This window comes from Myotis davidii, unplaced genomic scaffold, assembly GCF_000327345.1.
Source record: "Myotis davidii unplaced genomic scaffold, ASM32734v1 scaffold384, whole genome shotgun sequence".
Lineage (NCBI taxonomy): Eukaryota > Metazoa > Chordata > Mammalia > Chiroptera > Vespertilionidae > Myotis > Myotis davidii.
Window position 1 is genome coordinate 144,381 of NW_006295385.1, and position 13,043 is coordinate 157,423.

Sequence of the window (13,043 nt, forward strand, 5' to 3'; positions counted from 1 at the left end):
TAGACAAAGAGAGAATATTATAAGCAGCAAGAGAAAGTCAGTCAGTCACCTACAGGGGAGTACCCATATAACTGTCAGCTGATTTCTCAACATAAATTATGCAGACCAGAATGGAGTGGCAAGAAATATTCAAAGTGATGAATACCAAGAACCTACAACCAAGATTACTTTAACCAGTAAAGCTATCATTCAGAATTGAAGGTCAGTTAAAGAGCTTCACAGATAAGCAAAAGCTAAAGGAGTTTATCAGTATTATATGAAATGCTGAAAGGTATTCTTTAAGAAGAGGAAGAAGAAAAAGGTAAAGATAAAAATTATGAACAGCAAATACATATCTATCAACAAGTGAATCTGAAAATCAAGTGGATAAAAAATCTGATGAACAAAATAAACTGGTGAATATAATAGAATCAGGGTCATAGAAAGGGAGTGGACTGACAATTTTTGGGGGGAAGAGGGTGTGGGGGTGCGGGAAGAGACTGGACAAAAGTTGTACACCTATGGACGAGGACAGTGGTGGGGTAAGGGCATGGGGTGGGTTGGGAACCATGTGGAGGATAGCTTTGGGGGGGAGGGGAAGAGGAACAACTATAATAATCTGAACAATAACGTTTTATTTAAAAAAGAAAAGGGGGGGGGGAGTGTGGAGATGACCCTTGAAGTAGAAGTGAATACCTGGCACAGAGTAGATGCTCATGTCATAGAACTTGAAAAGAATTTCCAGCAGGAGCAGTGCCAGTGTTACAGAGAGATTAAAAAGGACTATAATATTGGGAAAAGACTTTAAGAGAAAGGGCTGACAAATATCTACTACTGTATATCCAGTATTGATCACAATTAATTGTCAGAGTAGCCTCATTATTGTCCTCATTTTACAGATGGAAAAACATAAGGCCAACTATTTGAGTCATATACTAGAAATGGTGGCCTTAAGAGAGCAGTTTTACTAGAGTTTGGAACAAGGAACAGAGAGAAAAGCCAGATTACCGGGGTCTAAAAAGTGCATATGCTTTCCCTCTTCCAGAAATGTTCTTTCAGTCTTATTTTTTATTATTATTAATATATTATTGATTTTAGAAAGGAAGGGAGAGGGAGAGATACAAACATCAATGATGCAGGCCCCCTACTGGGTTTGTGCCCTGACCAGGAATCGATCCTTAAGCTCAGTTCATAGATCAAAGCTTAACTAACTGAGCCATGTTGGCCAGGATGTTCTTTCAGTCTTGACTGCATTGTAAACTACTCATCCTTCATGACCAGACCCAAAGACTTCCCTCATCTTCTTTTGTATCCTGGCCTGTCTCTAATGCCTCAGCCATTTGTATCTACCTTTGTTAAAACATTTACCAATTTTAATGTGTTTACCTGATGTTCTTATTTCCTGTGTTCTTTAGGGACAGACCTCTGATTTATTCATTTTTGTAATACGAGTAGAGTGCCTGGCATATATTAGATTAATGAATTTCGACTCTAGCTGCACATTAAAATCAACTGGAGAGTTTATAAATAAACTAGAGGCCTGGTGCATGAAATGCATGCCCGGCTGGTGATCTAAGCATGAGCATCTGGCATGAAAGGGCAGGTCCCAGCTGATCTCTGGGCCCTGAGCAGCACTGGGTCCCCTTGCCCCCATGTGCCCCCCTTCACCTGAGTCACGGCGCCCAAGTCCCCACGCAGAGATGTGGTTAGTGTAGCTGGATGCCGCAGGCCAGGGCACAGTGTTGCCTCTGGGGCACCCGGTGGCGCCACACTGAAGCCAGGCAGGCAGCGTGCTCTCTCCCAGCCAGCCTCGCACAGCGGGCTCCTGTGCAAACCCACGGGGAACCTGACCAGCGGCTGCGCTTCAGCTCACCTGGAAGAGGCCATGCAGGTGTAGGGCGGGCTCCTCACAGGCACCCAGCACTTGAGTGCAGGAGCTTTCCCAGTGTGCGAGCCCTCACGTCCTGGGAAGGGTAGCAGGGGGAGTGAGAGCGAGCTTGGCAGCCAGCCTCGCACAGCGGGCTCCTGTGCAAACCCACGGGGAACCTGACCAGCGGCTGCGCTTCAGCTCACCTGGAAGAGGCCATGCAGGTGTAGGGCGGGCTCCTCACAGGCACCCAGCACTTGAGTGCAGGAGCTTTCCCAGTGTGCGAGCCCTCACGTCCTGGGAAGGGTAGCAGGGGGAGTGAGAGCGAGCTTGGCAGACACACACACCTACCCCCAGTTTCCCGTCCCAACCTGGGACCCAGCCCCAATCATCCCATGGGCCTGCCAGCTGCTGGTCGCTGTCTGCGGGCCGATCAGACCCTGCTCGCACCTGCCTTGACCTGGCCGAAGTCACTGTTTGATTCTGGTCTGGGCACATGCCCAGGTTGTGGGCTCAATCCCCAGTGTGGGGCGTGCACAAGGCAGCTGTTCAATGATTCTCTCTCAGCATTAATGTTTCTATCTCTCTCCTCCTCTCTCTCTCTGTAAATCAATAAAAATATACCTTAAAAAAAAAAGCTTTCTAAATGACTTGAATGTGCCACCAGGATTGAGTCTCACTGAATTGTGCTCAGTAAATGTTGACTAAAGGATAAGAAAGGAAAACAGTAAGTATAAATTATTCTTGAAAAAAATTTGATAGTGAAGCAAAATAGGAAAAGTGGGTATATTACTACCATTAAATTTTTCCTGCTGTTTCATTTTAGGGACACTTCTAAGATAGAAAAAATTAGGAGTATTTGTGGGCTGAGAGGAATGTTTCAGAGGAGAGAAAGAAATGGAAAATGTAAGATAAATAATAGCTTATATAACTTTTACAGTGAATAATGCCTTTGGATTCATGGGTTTCTCAATATTTTAAATAAATGATAAAAACATATTTAAAGAAAACTTGATGTTGAATTCAGTAGATGACCTAGTTTAACATTAAGTGATATGGGCCCTGTTTTTTTGTGGCTTTTTTTTGGGGGGGGGGGGTCTAGTTTTTAATTACCATTCAAAATGATAATTAAAAAGAAAAAAAATTTTTTTAAAACCTTACCAAAGCAGATTACCATTCAAGTTAAAATACATTAGTCTGTAACACAGATATGCAGTAGTGATCATTTGGTCATAAACTATTTAAATATGATAGAGTTTTAAAAAGTGTTTTTCTATTCTTGTAACTCAAAAAGGCATAGACAGTTTTTAGGAGTTATAGGGAAACGATGTCAAATAATCTTGTTAAAGTGAAAAAATGCTTAATATCTATTTTTATCTTTACTAACCGTCTATAAGGCAGTGACCCTGTGGTATCATACTCCTTGAGAATCAGGTGAACCCTATGGTTCCTTTCCTTAGAAGACCAAGCACCTCAGATTTTGCATATAGTTCCTTATAAGGCAGTGTAATATCTGGCTACCCATCAGAATCACCCTGGGTGGGGGGGATTTCTAAAAGGCACATTTCTAGGTCTTAATCCTCTGAAGATTGATTCAGTAGTCTGGAATGGAACATGGTCTCTGTTGGTTTTTTGTTTGTTTTCTTTTTAAAGCTTTCCAGTGAATCCTGATTTGGGAAATCTCTACCCTAATGTCTTCTGCCGTAGTGAAGGAGGAGATAACTATGTGGGATAATGTTCAACATATGGAAATTAGAGGGGTTGTTGGCTGGGTTCTCAGATAAAATATAGGATTCCTGGTCAAATTTGAATTTAAGATGAATTACAAATAATTTTTAGTGTATTTTCTGTGCAGTATACTTTGAGGCTACTGTAGATTGCAGGACTGTTGGATTCCATGTAGCTATTTTTTCGTGGTATGTATGTCTGCTTTTTATACTTTCTTTATTTTTAAAATATATTTTATTGATTTTTTACAGAGAGGAAGGGAGAGAGATAGAGAGTTAGAAACATCGATGAGAGAAACATCGATCAGCTGCCTCCTGCACATCTCCTACTGGGGATGTGCCTGCAACCCAGGTACATGCCCTTGACTGAAATTGAACCTGGGACCTTTCAGTCCACAGGCCGATGCTCTATCCACTGAGCCAAACCGGTTCCGGCTGATTTTTTTTTTTACAGAGAGGAAGGGAGAGGGATAGAGAGTTAGAAACATCGATGAGAGAGAAACATCGATCAGCTGCCTCTTGCACATTCCCCACTGGGCATGTGCCCGCAACCAAGGTACATGCCCTTGACCGGAATTGAACCTGGGACCCTTGAGTCCACAGGCTGACGCTCTATCCACTGAACCAAACTGGTTAGGGCTGCTTTTTATACTTTCATCTCCTCCCTTTTTTTCAGTTGCTCAAGGCTTTTTAAAAATTCTTAAATTTTTGTCAGCTTACTATACTAATAGCTGCTTTGGTGAGGACTCCACTTCCTCTAAAGAATTAAAGTTTTCTTCATACAGTTTTAAAATCTCCTGGAACTAAAGTTTTGCCTTAGTGTTTGTAAAAATCTTGCCAATTTACAGTGTCTATCAAAACAATTCGGGGAATTTATGAACACAGGTAGTTGAAATAACATTAATTTTTCCTACAGTTTTTATAAATTGGTGGCAATAATTAATTGGCTGCCATAGAAAATTCTCCCACCCTGTTGTTCCTTCATGTTGTAGCTGGCAATCAGAAAGTTGAAGTAGCACTGCCAGATGCTCACCTTTTCCAGTAACAGACACATCTTAAAGAGGCAACATAGCCTAATCACTTCTACCTGTGCCATTTCACCATGAAGCTTGGCATTGCTGAGAAAGATGCATTCTGTAGCCCTAATGCAAAGAGTGACAGAATCAAGGATTACAAGGCAGAAAGCTATATGTGGAGTTAATGTGCATCTGGCTTCCTTCCCTCAGAAGTTTTTCAGTCTTACTCAGCGGTGTAGATTTAACCTAAGATTGTACATTTTCAAATTCTGTGATCCAGGTAACATAGGATAGTAAACACTTGATATGTTGTACTAACTATTCTTTCTGGGGGATCACCCAAGACTGAGAGCAACAATTCAATACCTTACTGATATTTGTCTGGATCATCAATGAATACCATAATAATATCAAGGATTTTGATCATAGCTTCTTATACCAAGTGTGCCTTCTCTTCCATTTAAGTCTGTTGCAACACTGAAAGAAAGACATTGGAACTTGAGAAAAACAAGGCCTCCACAGGATTTAGCTCCAAGCAGTCATCTTTCTGGATACTGTGTCTAATATCTTCCCTCAATGTGATAAAAGTTTGCCTTGATTCAACATGACATGTCAATGCCACCCAACCTGTCAATATTATTTGCTCATCTGGAGGCACTGATTTTTTTCTGTAGGCTCAGGGTACAGGCATGGTCTGTATGAGAGGCATCCTCTCTTGCCTGCAGCACATGAGGAACAATTTGTGGCAGGCAGCATCCCAGCATTAACATAATACTTTTTTTACTGTCTGCAATCTGAGACATCTCTGATCCTAAATGACTGTTTCCTAGCATTTACAAAAAGAAAGTAGTGCTAGTGCTTGGTAGAAATAAGAAAACAATTTCCTATGGGATTTGTCAAAATGAACTTGGTCAATAAGGTGACATTCTTTCCTACAGAAAAGATATGGGGAATTCTTTTTTAGTTCATGGGTCGACGCTCAACCACTGAGCTATGCCAGCCAGGCAGGGAATTCTTTTTTAAAATAGTGGAATCAACTTCATCTGAAATTGAAAGATTAATATCCTTGTTTTCCCCTTGACTGAATAATTTAATAATTTACAACTGAATTCTGTCCACGTTTTTTCTGATATTTGTGGGAATTCTGATCTAAAGTAGGTTGAAAGAATCACAGGCTACCCTGATGTCATTTTTGAGAAAGTCCATTTCACTTCCAGGTCTTCTAATTTGTTCCATCAAAGACCATTTCTCACTACTTAATAAACTAATTTTATCTTCTAATTTTTGAACTGGCAAGGAGTTCTCTATAGGGCAGGGAGTAGAGAAGAGTGGAGAAAGTTTATCTAAAATTGTGGATGGAATTCATTTTCTTTCACTTTGTTCACATCACAAGATTTTTCCGAGTTATTTTATCATTCAGTAGAGTTGCCAATAAGTCTGGAGGTTTTGAAATGTTTAATCTACATTATCTCATAATTAAAAATCCTAATTATTATTTTCATCTGAAAAGGTTACTTGATGTAAGCTTGTACTTATTTTTTAAAATATTTTTCTTTTAATTTCAGAGACGGGGAGAGAGATAGAAACACCAATGATGAGAGAGCATCATTGATCAACTGCCTCCTATAAGCCCACCACCACCCAGGCATGTGCCCTGACCAAGAATTGAACTGTGACCTCCTGGTTCATAGGTCGATGCTCAATCACTGAGCAACACCAGCTGGGCTTGTACTTATTCTTAAACAAAAATTCATTTATAAAAATTTTAGAGCTCTCTTTTCAAAAGGTTTGCTTAGCTTATGAATTTCAGGACTTGATTTGTAATTTTTCCATTCTTATAAAGGAACTTTGTTTTCCACAGCCTTTGTCAAATAGGTTCAGATTCTTCCCTTTTTTAAATGTAATTGTCACCCTAGCCGGTTTGGCTCAGTGGGTAGAGCATCTGTCTGTGGTCTGAAGGGCCCCAGGTTCGATTCCAGCCAAGGGCACATGCCTGGGTTGCGGGCTTGATCCCCAGTAGGGGGTGTGCAGGAGGCAGCCAATCAATGATTCCCTCTCATCATTGATGTTTCTATCTCTCCCTCTCCCTTCCTCTCTGAAATCAATAAAAATATATATTAAAAAAATAAAATATAATTGTCAACTTTTCCTATCCTCCCAATTCATTGGAGAATAGGAAACTAGATAAACACACTTTTGTAAATTTATATCTAAAATAAAAACAAAGATCTATGAAGACCTTTCTCACGCCCTTGTAACATTTACACTACACACACACATACACACACACACACACAACTAGAGGCCCAGTACACGGATTTGTGCACTAGTGCAGTCCCTCGGCCTGGCCTGCGTCCTCTTGCAATCTGGGACCCCTCGAGAATGTCAGAGAGCCGGTTTTGGCCTGATCCCCACAGACCAGGCCAAGGGACCCCCACCAGTGCCAAATCCATGCACCAGGCCTCTAGTATGCATATAAGATCTTTGGTTAATCTCTTCTCTCCCTCCCCGCTTCCCACTTCCCTCTGAGATTCATCAGCCTGTTCCATGTTTTCATGCCTGTTGTTTCTACTCCTGCGTTGAGTGTCCCCCTGGTGGTCAGTGCATGTCATAGCTACCAGTCGGACGGTTGCTTAGGTTTTTATATGTATTTATTTGCTTATTTATCTGAGTTCATTGCTTCCTAATCCCCAATTACATATCTTAAATTCAAGCTCCCCTTATAAGTAAGTTCTTGTTTTACCTGCCTCCTCTTCACCGTTGGTAAGGGATAGGTTCCTGCCATGAAGGGTTATTGGATAGCTGAACACACAACCACCTGACACTGAATAGATGAGATGAACAGCAGTTTATTAGTCACATATGCTTATTAGCCTGGGAGAGGGGGACACAGCATGCAATGCAGGGCCACATGGGGGTTGTACTCTAGGACAGAGAAGCCGTGGGAGGCCAGCTTTGTCATATCAAGAGGCTGGCGTGATCCCTAGATGATGTGATTGGTTTGTTTTCATAATTCTGACGGTTGCTATTCAGGCATAAGCAGGAAGTATGCCTGTTCCCTGTGATAAAGAGGTTTGTCTGGCTGGGGGACCTTATCTGCAGGAGCAGAGTAAGGAGGGGAACTTGCTGTTAGGCCATTCAAGGTAGGTCCTCCTAGTTTTCCCCAGATGCCAACACAAATAATTTTGGGCCTTTATACCACAGGTCTCAATAGTATTCATCCTTTATAAAAAGTATTTGCTAATGATTGCTATGCTAAATAATACATCAAGAGGTTTTTAATAGCATAACTTGATCTTAGAGTTTTCCTTTCTGTATGAACTTTTCTTCTGATAATTTTCAAATTTTAAGATACTTTGCTCCTCTGTAATTTCACCACAGATAAAAGATGGCCAAGTCATATATGTGTGTGTGTCATGTATATATATGTATATATGTATACACACACACACATACATACATACACATACATACACACACAGTAATATGGAAGCCTGAAAGACAAGAGTTCTTGTTTGAGAGATGGAATAAATTAGTGAGGCTCCAAGTACTGTGCTTATGTGGGATGAGAAAAAGAGTAGATAGGTTGTAGGAGCTAGAAAGTGGCAAAAAGAGTAAAAAGGTGTAATTGCTATTATCTGAGTCCTTATCTGTGTTGAGCACTTTCCTAAAGGTCTTATTTACTGCAAATGAGTTTGCTTGTGGTCATACTGGTGGTGGGCTGTGGTGCCATAGTCTGAATCCATAGTCTTATTTAAAAGTTTATGTTGTTTAACAGTTACAGTTTGTAGCTTTCAGATATGGGAAATCCTGACATGTCATGCAGTGAGGGATCATTAGTTAAATGATTTTAAGCAGAAAAAAGCAAACATGATCAGAATTTACATTGAAAAATATAAAATCCTAGTGACCAGGTTAGAAAATGAATTTTAGAGAAAGATGTGACTACAGGCAGAGCAGCTATTGTCACAACCTAGGAACAAAGTCACTGAGTCTGAATGGAGTAGAATCAAAGAAAATAGGATTTGAGCAGAAGAGACAGACATCATTGTTCATGTGACTGACTGGGGGAAGGAATTTTATCAAGAACAGAGGGGAGTGGGTTTGGGTGAGAACTGTCTGAGAGGTGTCTTAGAAGCTTTGTAATGGAGATTTCTAATAGATCAATAATAGTTAGAAAAAATGGATCTTAATCTTGAGAGGGTGCGATAGGAAGTGTGTAGATTGAAAGCTTTTGTTGTGTGGCGATAATAGAAGCAGAAGCAGTGGAGTTAGATGCATTTACCCAGAGATTTCTTTTGTTCCCTTTCCCATACTGTGTTGGAAAGCAGTTCTGTGGAAAGCCTTGGACTTCTTTATTCAAATTCCCATTCTGGATCTCTGTTTTCCCTTTCATAAAGTAAGGGTAATAAACAGCTATCTCAGAGAATAATTGTACATAATATTTTATATAACAGAGGCAAGGGTTTGAGAAAGTTAAGAAATAATATATTTCATTTCCATTAGTTTGCCTATTAAAAATGGAGATTTGTAGAAGTTAAAAAAAAATTAAGACTTCTATGCAGATTATTTGTCTTGGCTTACTAGTAGATAAAAACCAGATTTTAATTGTACATTGCCACCATGCAGCTTGGAATCTAGCTTTTACTCCTGCTAAAACTAGTTTTTGAGGTGAACAGAATCAAGTAGAAAGGGAAGTGATGATTTCCAAGTGAGGGGAAAGAAAGTCAGTGTGTGTGAAGTGAATGCACTGCACCAAAAAACTAACATGTAATGTGAAAATGTCTGTGTTTCAGAGCTGTTTTTAAGAATACTGTTTGGTTCTAGCTGGTTTGACTCAGTGGATTGACTGTCAGCCTGTGTGTGGACTATAGGGCCTGGGTTTGATTCCAATCAAGGGCACATGCCTGGATTGCAGGCTCGATCCCCCAGTAGGGAGCTTGCAAGAGGCATCTGATCAATGATTCTCTCTCATCATCCATGTTTTTCTCTCTCTGTGTTCCTCTGTGAAATCAATATTTTATTTTTTTTTTAAGAAAATTTGGTAGAATTTTCCAGTGAAGCTGTTTGGTTCTTAATGTTTTTCTTTTGGAAAGTTCTTAATTACTGATTTAATGTCCTTGTAATTGGACTGTTCAGATTTTCTGTTTCATTATGATTCCGTCTTGGCAGGTTGTTTTAGAAATTGCCAATTTCTTCTAAGTTGTCTGATTTTTTTGGCTTACAATTGGTGATAGTAGTCTGTTATGATCCTTTGTATTTCTGTGTTATCATTTATAACAGTTCCTCTTTCATTTCTGATTTTGTTTATGTGAGTCATCTCTTTTTTTCTTGGTGAGTCTAACTAAAATAAAAAGTCTTGTCAATTTTGTTTATCTTTTCAAAGAAATAGCTCTTAGTTTTATAGATCTTCTCTATTTTATCTGTATCTTTTATTTCTGCTCTAATTTTTGTTATTCTTCTTTGTACTAACTAGGCTTTATTTGTTCTTTTGTAATACAAAGTTAGGTTGTATTGACTTTCATATATTTTATCTGCATTCAGCCTATACATTATGATTATAACTAGAGGCCCAGTGTACAAAATTGTGTGCGGGTAGAGTCCATAGGCTAGCCTGCGATCAGGGCCATCTACAGCCCGCTCGCCAGTCCCCAATTCCTCCCCACCGCCGCTCACCCCAGTTCCCCGTGGTTCCCTGTTGGCCATCCAGCAATCAGAGCCTGCGGGCTGAGGGGAGGTACCGAGAGGTGGTAAATGCACCTCATAGCGACTGGTCGATCGGTCGTTCCAATCGTTATGCCGTTATGGTTGCTGGCCTTTTATCATATAGGATAGTAGTAAACGACTAAAACAATAATAAACTTTAGGCGGTTGGGTAAAGAAGTATCACTATCTTTAAATTTTCTTAAGTCATCCTTAATGGAACTTTAAAATAGTATAATTTTGAATTTTTTGTTTTTGTTTTGATAGAGGCCTATGCTATGGGACATTGATATCTTCATTTCTATTTTAGGTGCGTATAGCAGCAAAATTCATCATTCATGCCCCTCCTGGAGAATTTAATGAGGTGTTTAATGGTAAGTGTTTAATTCATAATACTAAGACTTGATATATCAAGTGCTCTTTTTAAAAAGAGTAAATGACATAACCAAAATAATAAGGAAAATATGTAGAAAACTATTTTTTCCATTACAGTGAATATTTTTGTCAATCTGAATTTTGTTATGGCTAGAATATAATGTACTTAAGCTGCACATGATAATTATGTTTGAATAAATTAATCCCCTTAAAAGAAAATTTATTTTAAAAGGCAAGAAAATTTTAATTTTAACTATTTATTAGAATTGGGAAATTCATTTTTGTATTTCTCTTTTAAAAAAATGTTTTTATTGATTTCAGAGAAAGGATGGGAGAGGGAGATAGAAATATCAGTGATCAGAATCATTGATCAGCTGCCTGCTAGCGATCAAACCTACAATCCGGGCATATACCCTGACCAGGAATCAAACTTTAAGCTCCTGGTTCATGGGTCAATGCTGGATTAATATGAGAAGCCAAAAAGAGGGGGAGGGGACATTGTTTCACCATACTTAGAAGATGACAGCACATGTAAAAATAATTTGTTATTTAAATTATATCTCATAAATTAGTTTACAGTATGCCTTTTATAAACCTCACTTTTTTATAATTATTCATCTATAAATAAAAAGTTGAAACTATTAAGTTTATAGGAATTCCTGGTTGCTGTAAAAGCTGTCATGATAGCTTCTCTTTAACACTAAGAATCACATGGTTAAAACAACTGCCAGGAATATGGCCTGTAGTGATCTTTTTATAAAACTTTCCTTAAGCAGTTTTCAGAATAACCTACCACAAACATTTTAAATGAGTTATTTCTACCTCATATATATTTGGCCTTCACCATGTCTTAAAATTAATTTACACAGGATGTTTTATTTCATTTTTTAAACATTCTACCCTACAGTAAACTATTTAAACATGTTTATTAAGAAGTTTAATCAGTTGCCCTGGCCGGATTAAGTCAGTGGTGGTCAAGGGGTTCTCTCTGGCCAGACACAGTACTCTGCGCCCCCAGTTCTTGTCTTGCTGTAGGAATGAATTCAAACAAGAGAAAACAAATGGCAGCTAAAACAGGAGAGGATTTATTTGTAGGAAGAAATACACTCAGATAGAACCTGAGTGGGCCACTCAGCTGCCCAAACTGAACTGAATGCCCCAATATTTGGGGGTTTACGGGATTTATTATTGCTAGGGGGGAATGCCCCTAGCCAAGCAAGTCACCCACTCTCTCATGTCTCAAAAAATGTGCCTTTAAACCATAAGGCTCCTTCATCTAGGTAAGTGGTTCCCAGTGTGGGGCACATGCCCTACGGGTGGGCAATTTGATTTTTTAAGGGGGCAATTAGAGAATGAGTTTTTATCAGTGAATTTTTTGCATTTCTTATGGTTCTAGAGGCCACATAGACAGTATATAAATATATCATGACATATTTATGCATTTCAGTTCTCTATTATATGTTTTGAAACTTTACTTGCTATTTTTTCATATCACTTCATATTATTTTTTTTTAACAATTTCTTAGTGATTTCTTAATACTTCAACTGACCTTTCGTTCTTTTTTCTCTTTCATGGATGCCATGTTCTTAGGAAGCTTGTTTAGACCAAGTGAATGGCCTTTTAGGCTTCCTCCACGTGAATAGGAGTTCACTTTTTGAATAATAAGAATTATATGTCACAGGAGGGCATCAGGATTTTAGAGATACTTAGGTGGGGCCTGGCCAAAAAAATGGTTGGGAACCACTGATTTAAGTGCTATGCTACAGGCTAAGCCACATCCTGGAGGGCTCTGAATCTTTCCTGCTCACCTAGGGGTCTGCCTCCTCCATTGTCTATTTGCAATGTGTCACTTCTAACACTTCCTCTAAGCCCCAGATACCTCTCCAAGACTCTTCCTTTCTGTCTGCCTATTCTTAATAGTTAGAGCTTGTTGTCCCGATAAGCTAAGGTTATGCTTGATCCCCAACCAATGAATACATAAATAGATGGAACGAGTTGATATTTCTCTCTGTGTGTCTTCCTCCTTCTCTCCCTAAAAGTCAATAAATTTTTTAAAAAATTAAGAAATTTAATCGGTTGTTCTTATTCATAGTGTAAGACTGATTTTTAACCAGTGAGCTGCAAGAATTTTTAAAACATGCAATACCTATTTAATCAGAGGCATTAGCTGCTTTTCCCTTAGATTGTCAAATTAAAAAATGACAATAACCAACACAATAGCCATCCAGTGTGACTAAACCAACATTATACCTATATTTTTTGCCACATCGCCAAAAATTATAATATTTTTGGTGTGCCGCAGACCTCTAGTAATTAGTTTTGTGTGCTATGAGATGAAAAAGGTTGAAAATCGCTGCTCTACACCATGGCTCCTA

General features: G+C 39.1%; 1 protein-coding gene and 1 pseudogene across 1 annotated transcript in view; one reads left to right on the plus strand and one right to left on the minus strand.

The window, feature by feature from the left end:
- Positions 1 to 4,161: 4,161 nt before the first annotated feature.
- On the minus strand, positions 4,162 to 7,374 carry LOC102753798 (annotated as a pseudogene).
- Positions 7,375 to 7,637: 263 nt separating this feature from the next.
- Positions 7,638 to 13,043, plus strand: part of CAPZA2 (capping actin protein of muscle Z-line alpha subunit 2) — a 38,557-nt gene continuing 33,151 nt past the window's right edge. The window contains exons 1-2 of the mRNA XM_006770011.2: positions 7,638 to 7,661; positions 10,603 to 10,666. Coding sequence (XP_006770074.1) covers positions 7,638 to 7,661; positions 10,603 to 10,666 — 88 coding nt within the window. The remainder of the gene's footprint in view (positions 7,662 to 10,602; positions 10,667 to 13,043) is intronic.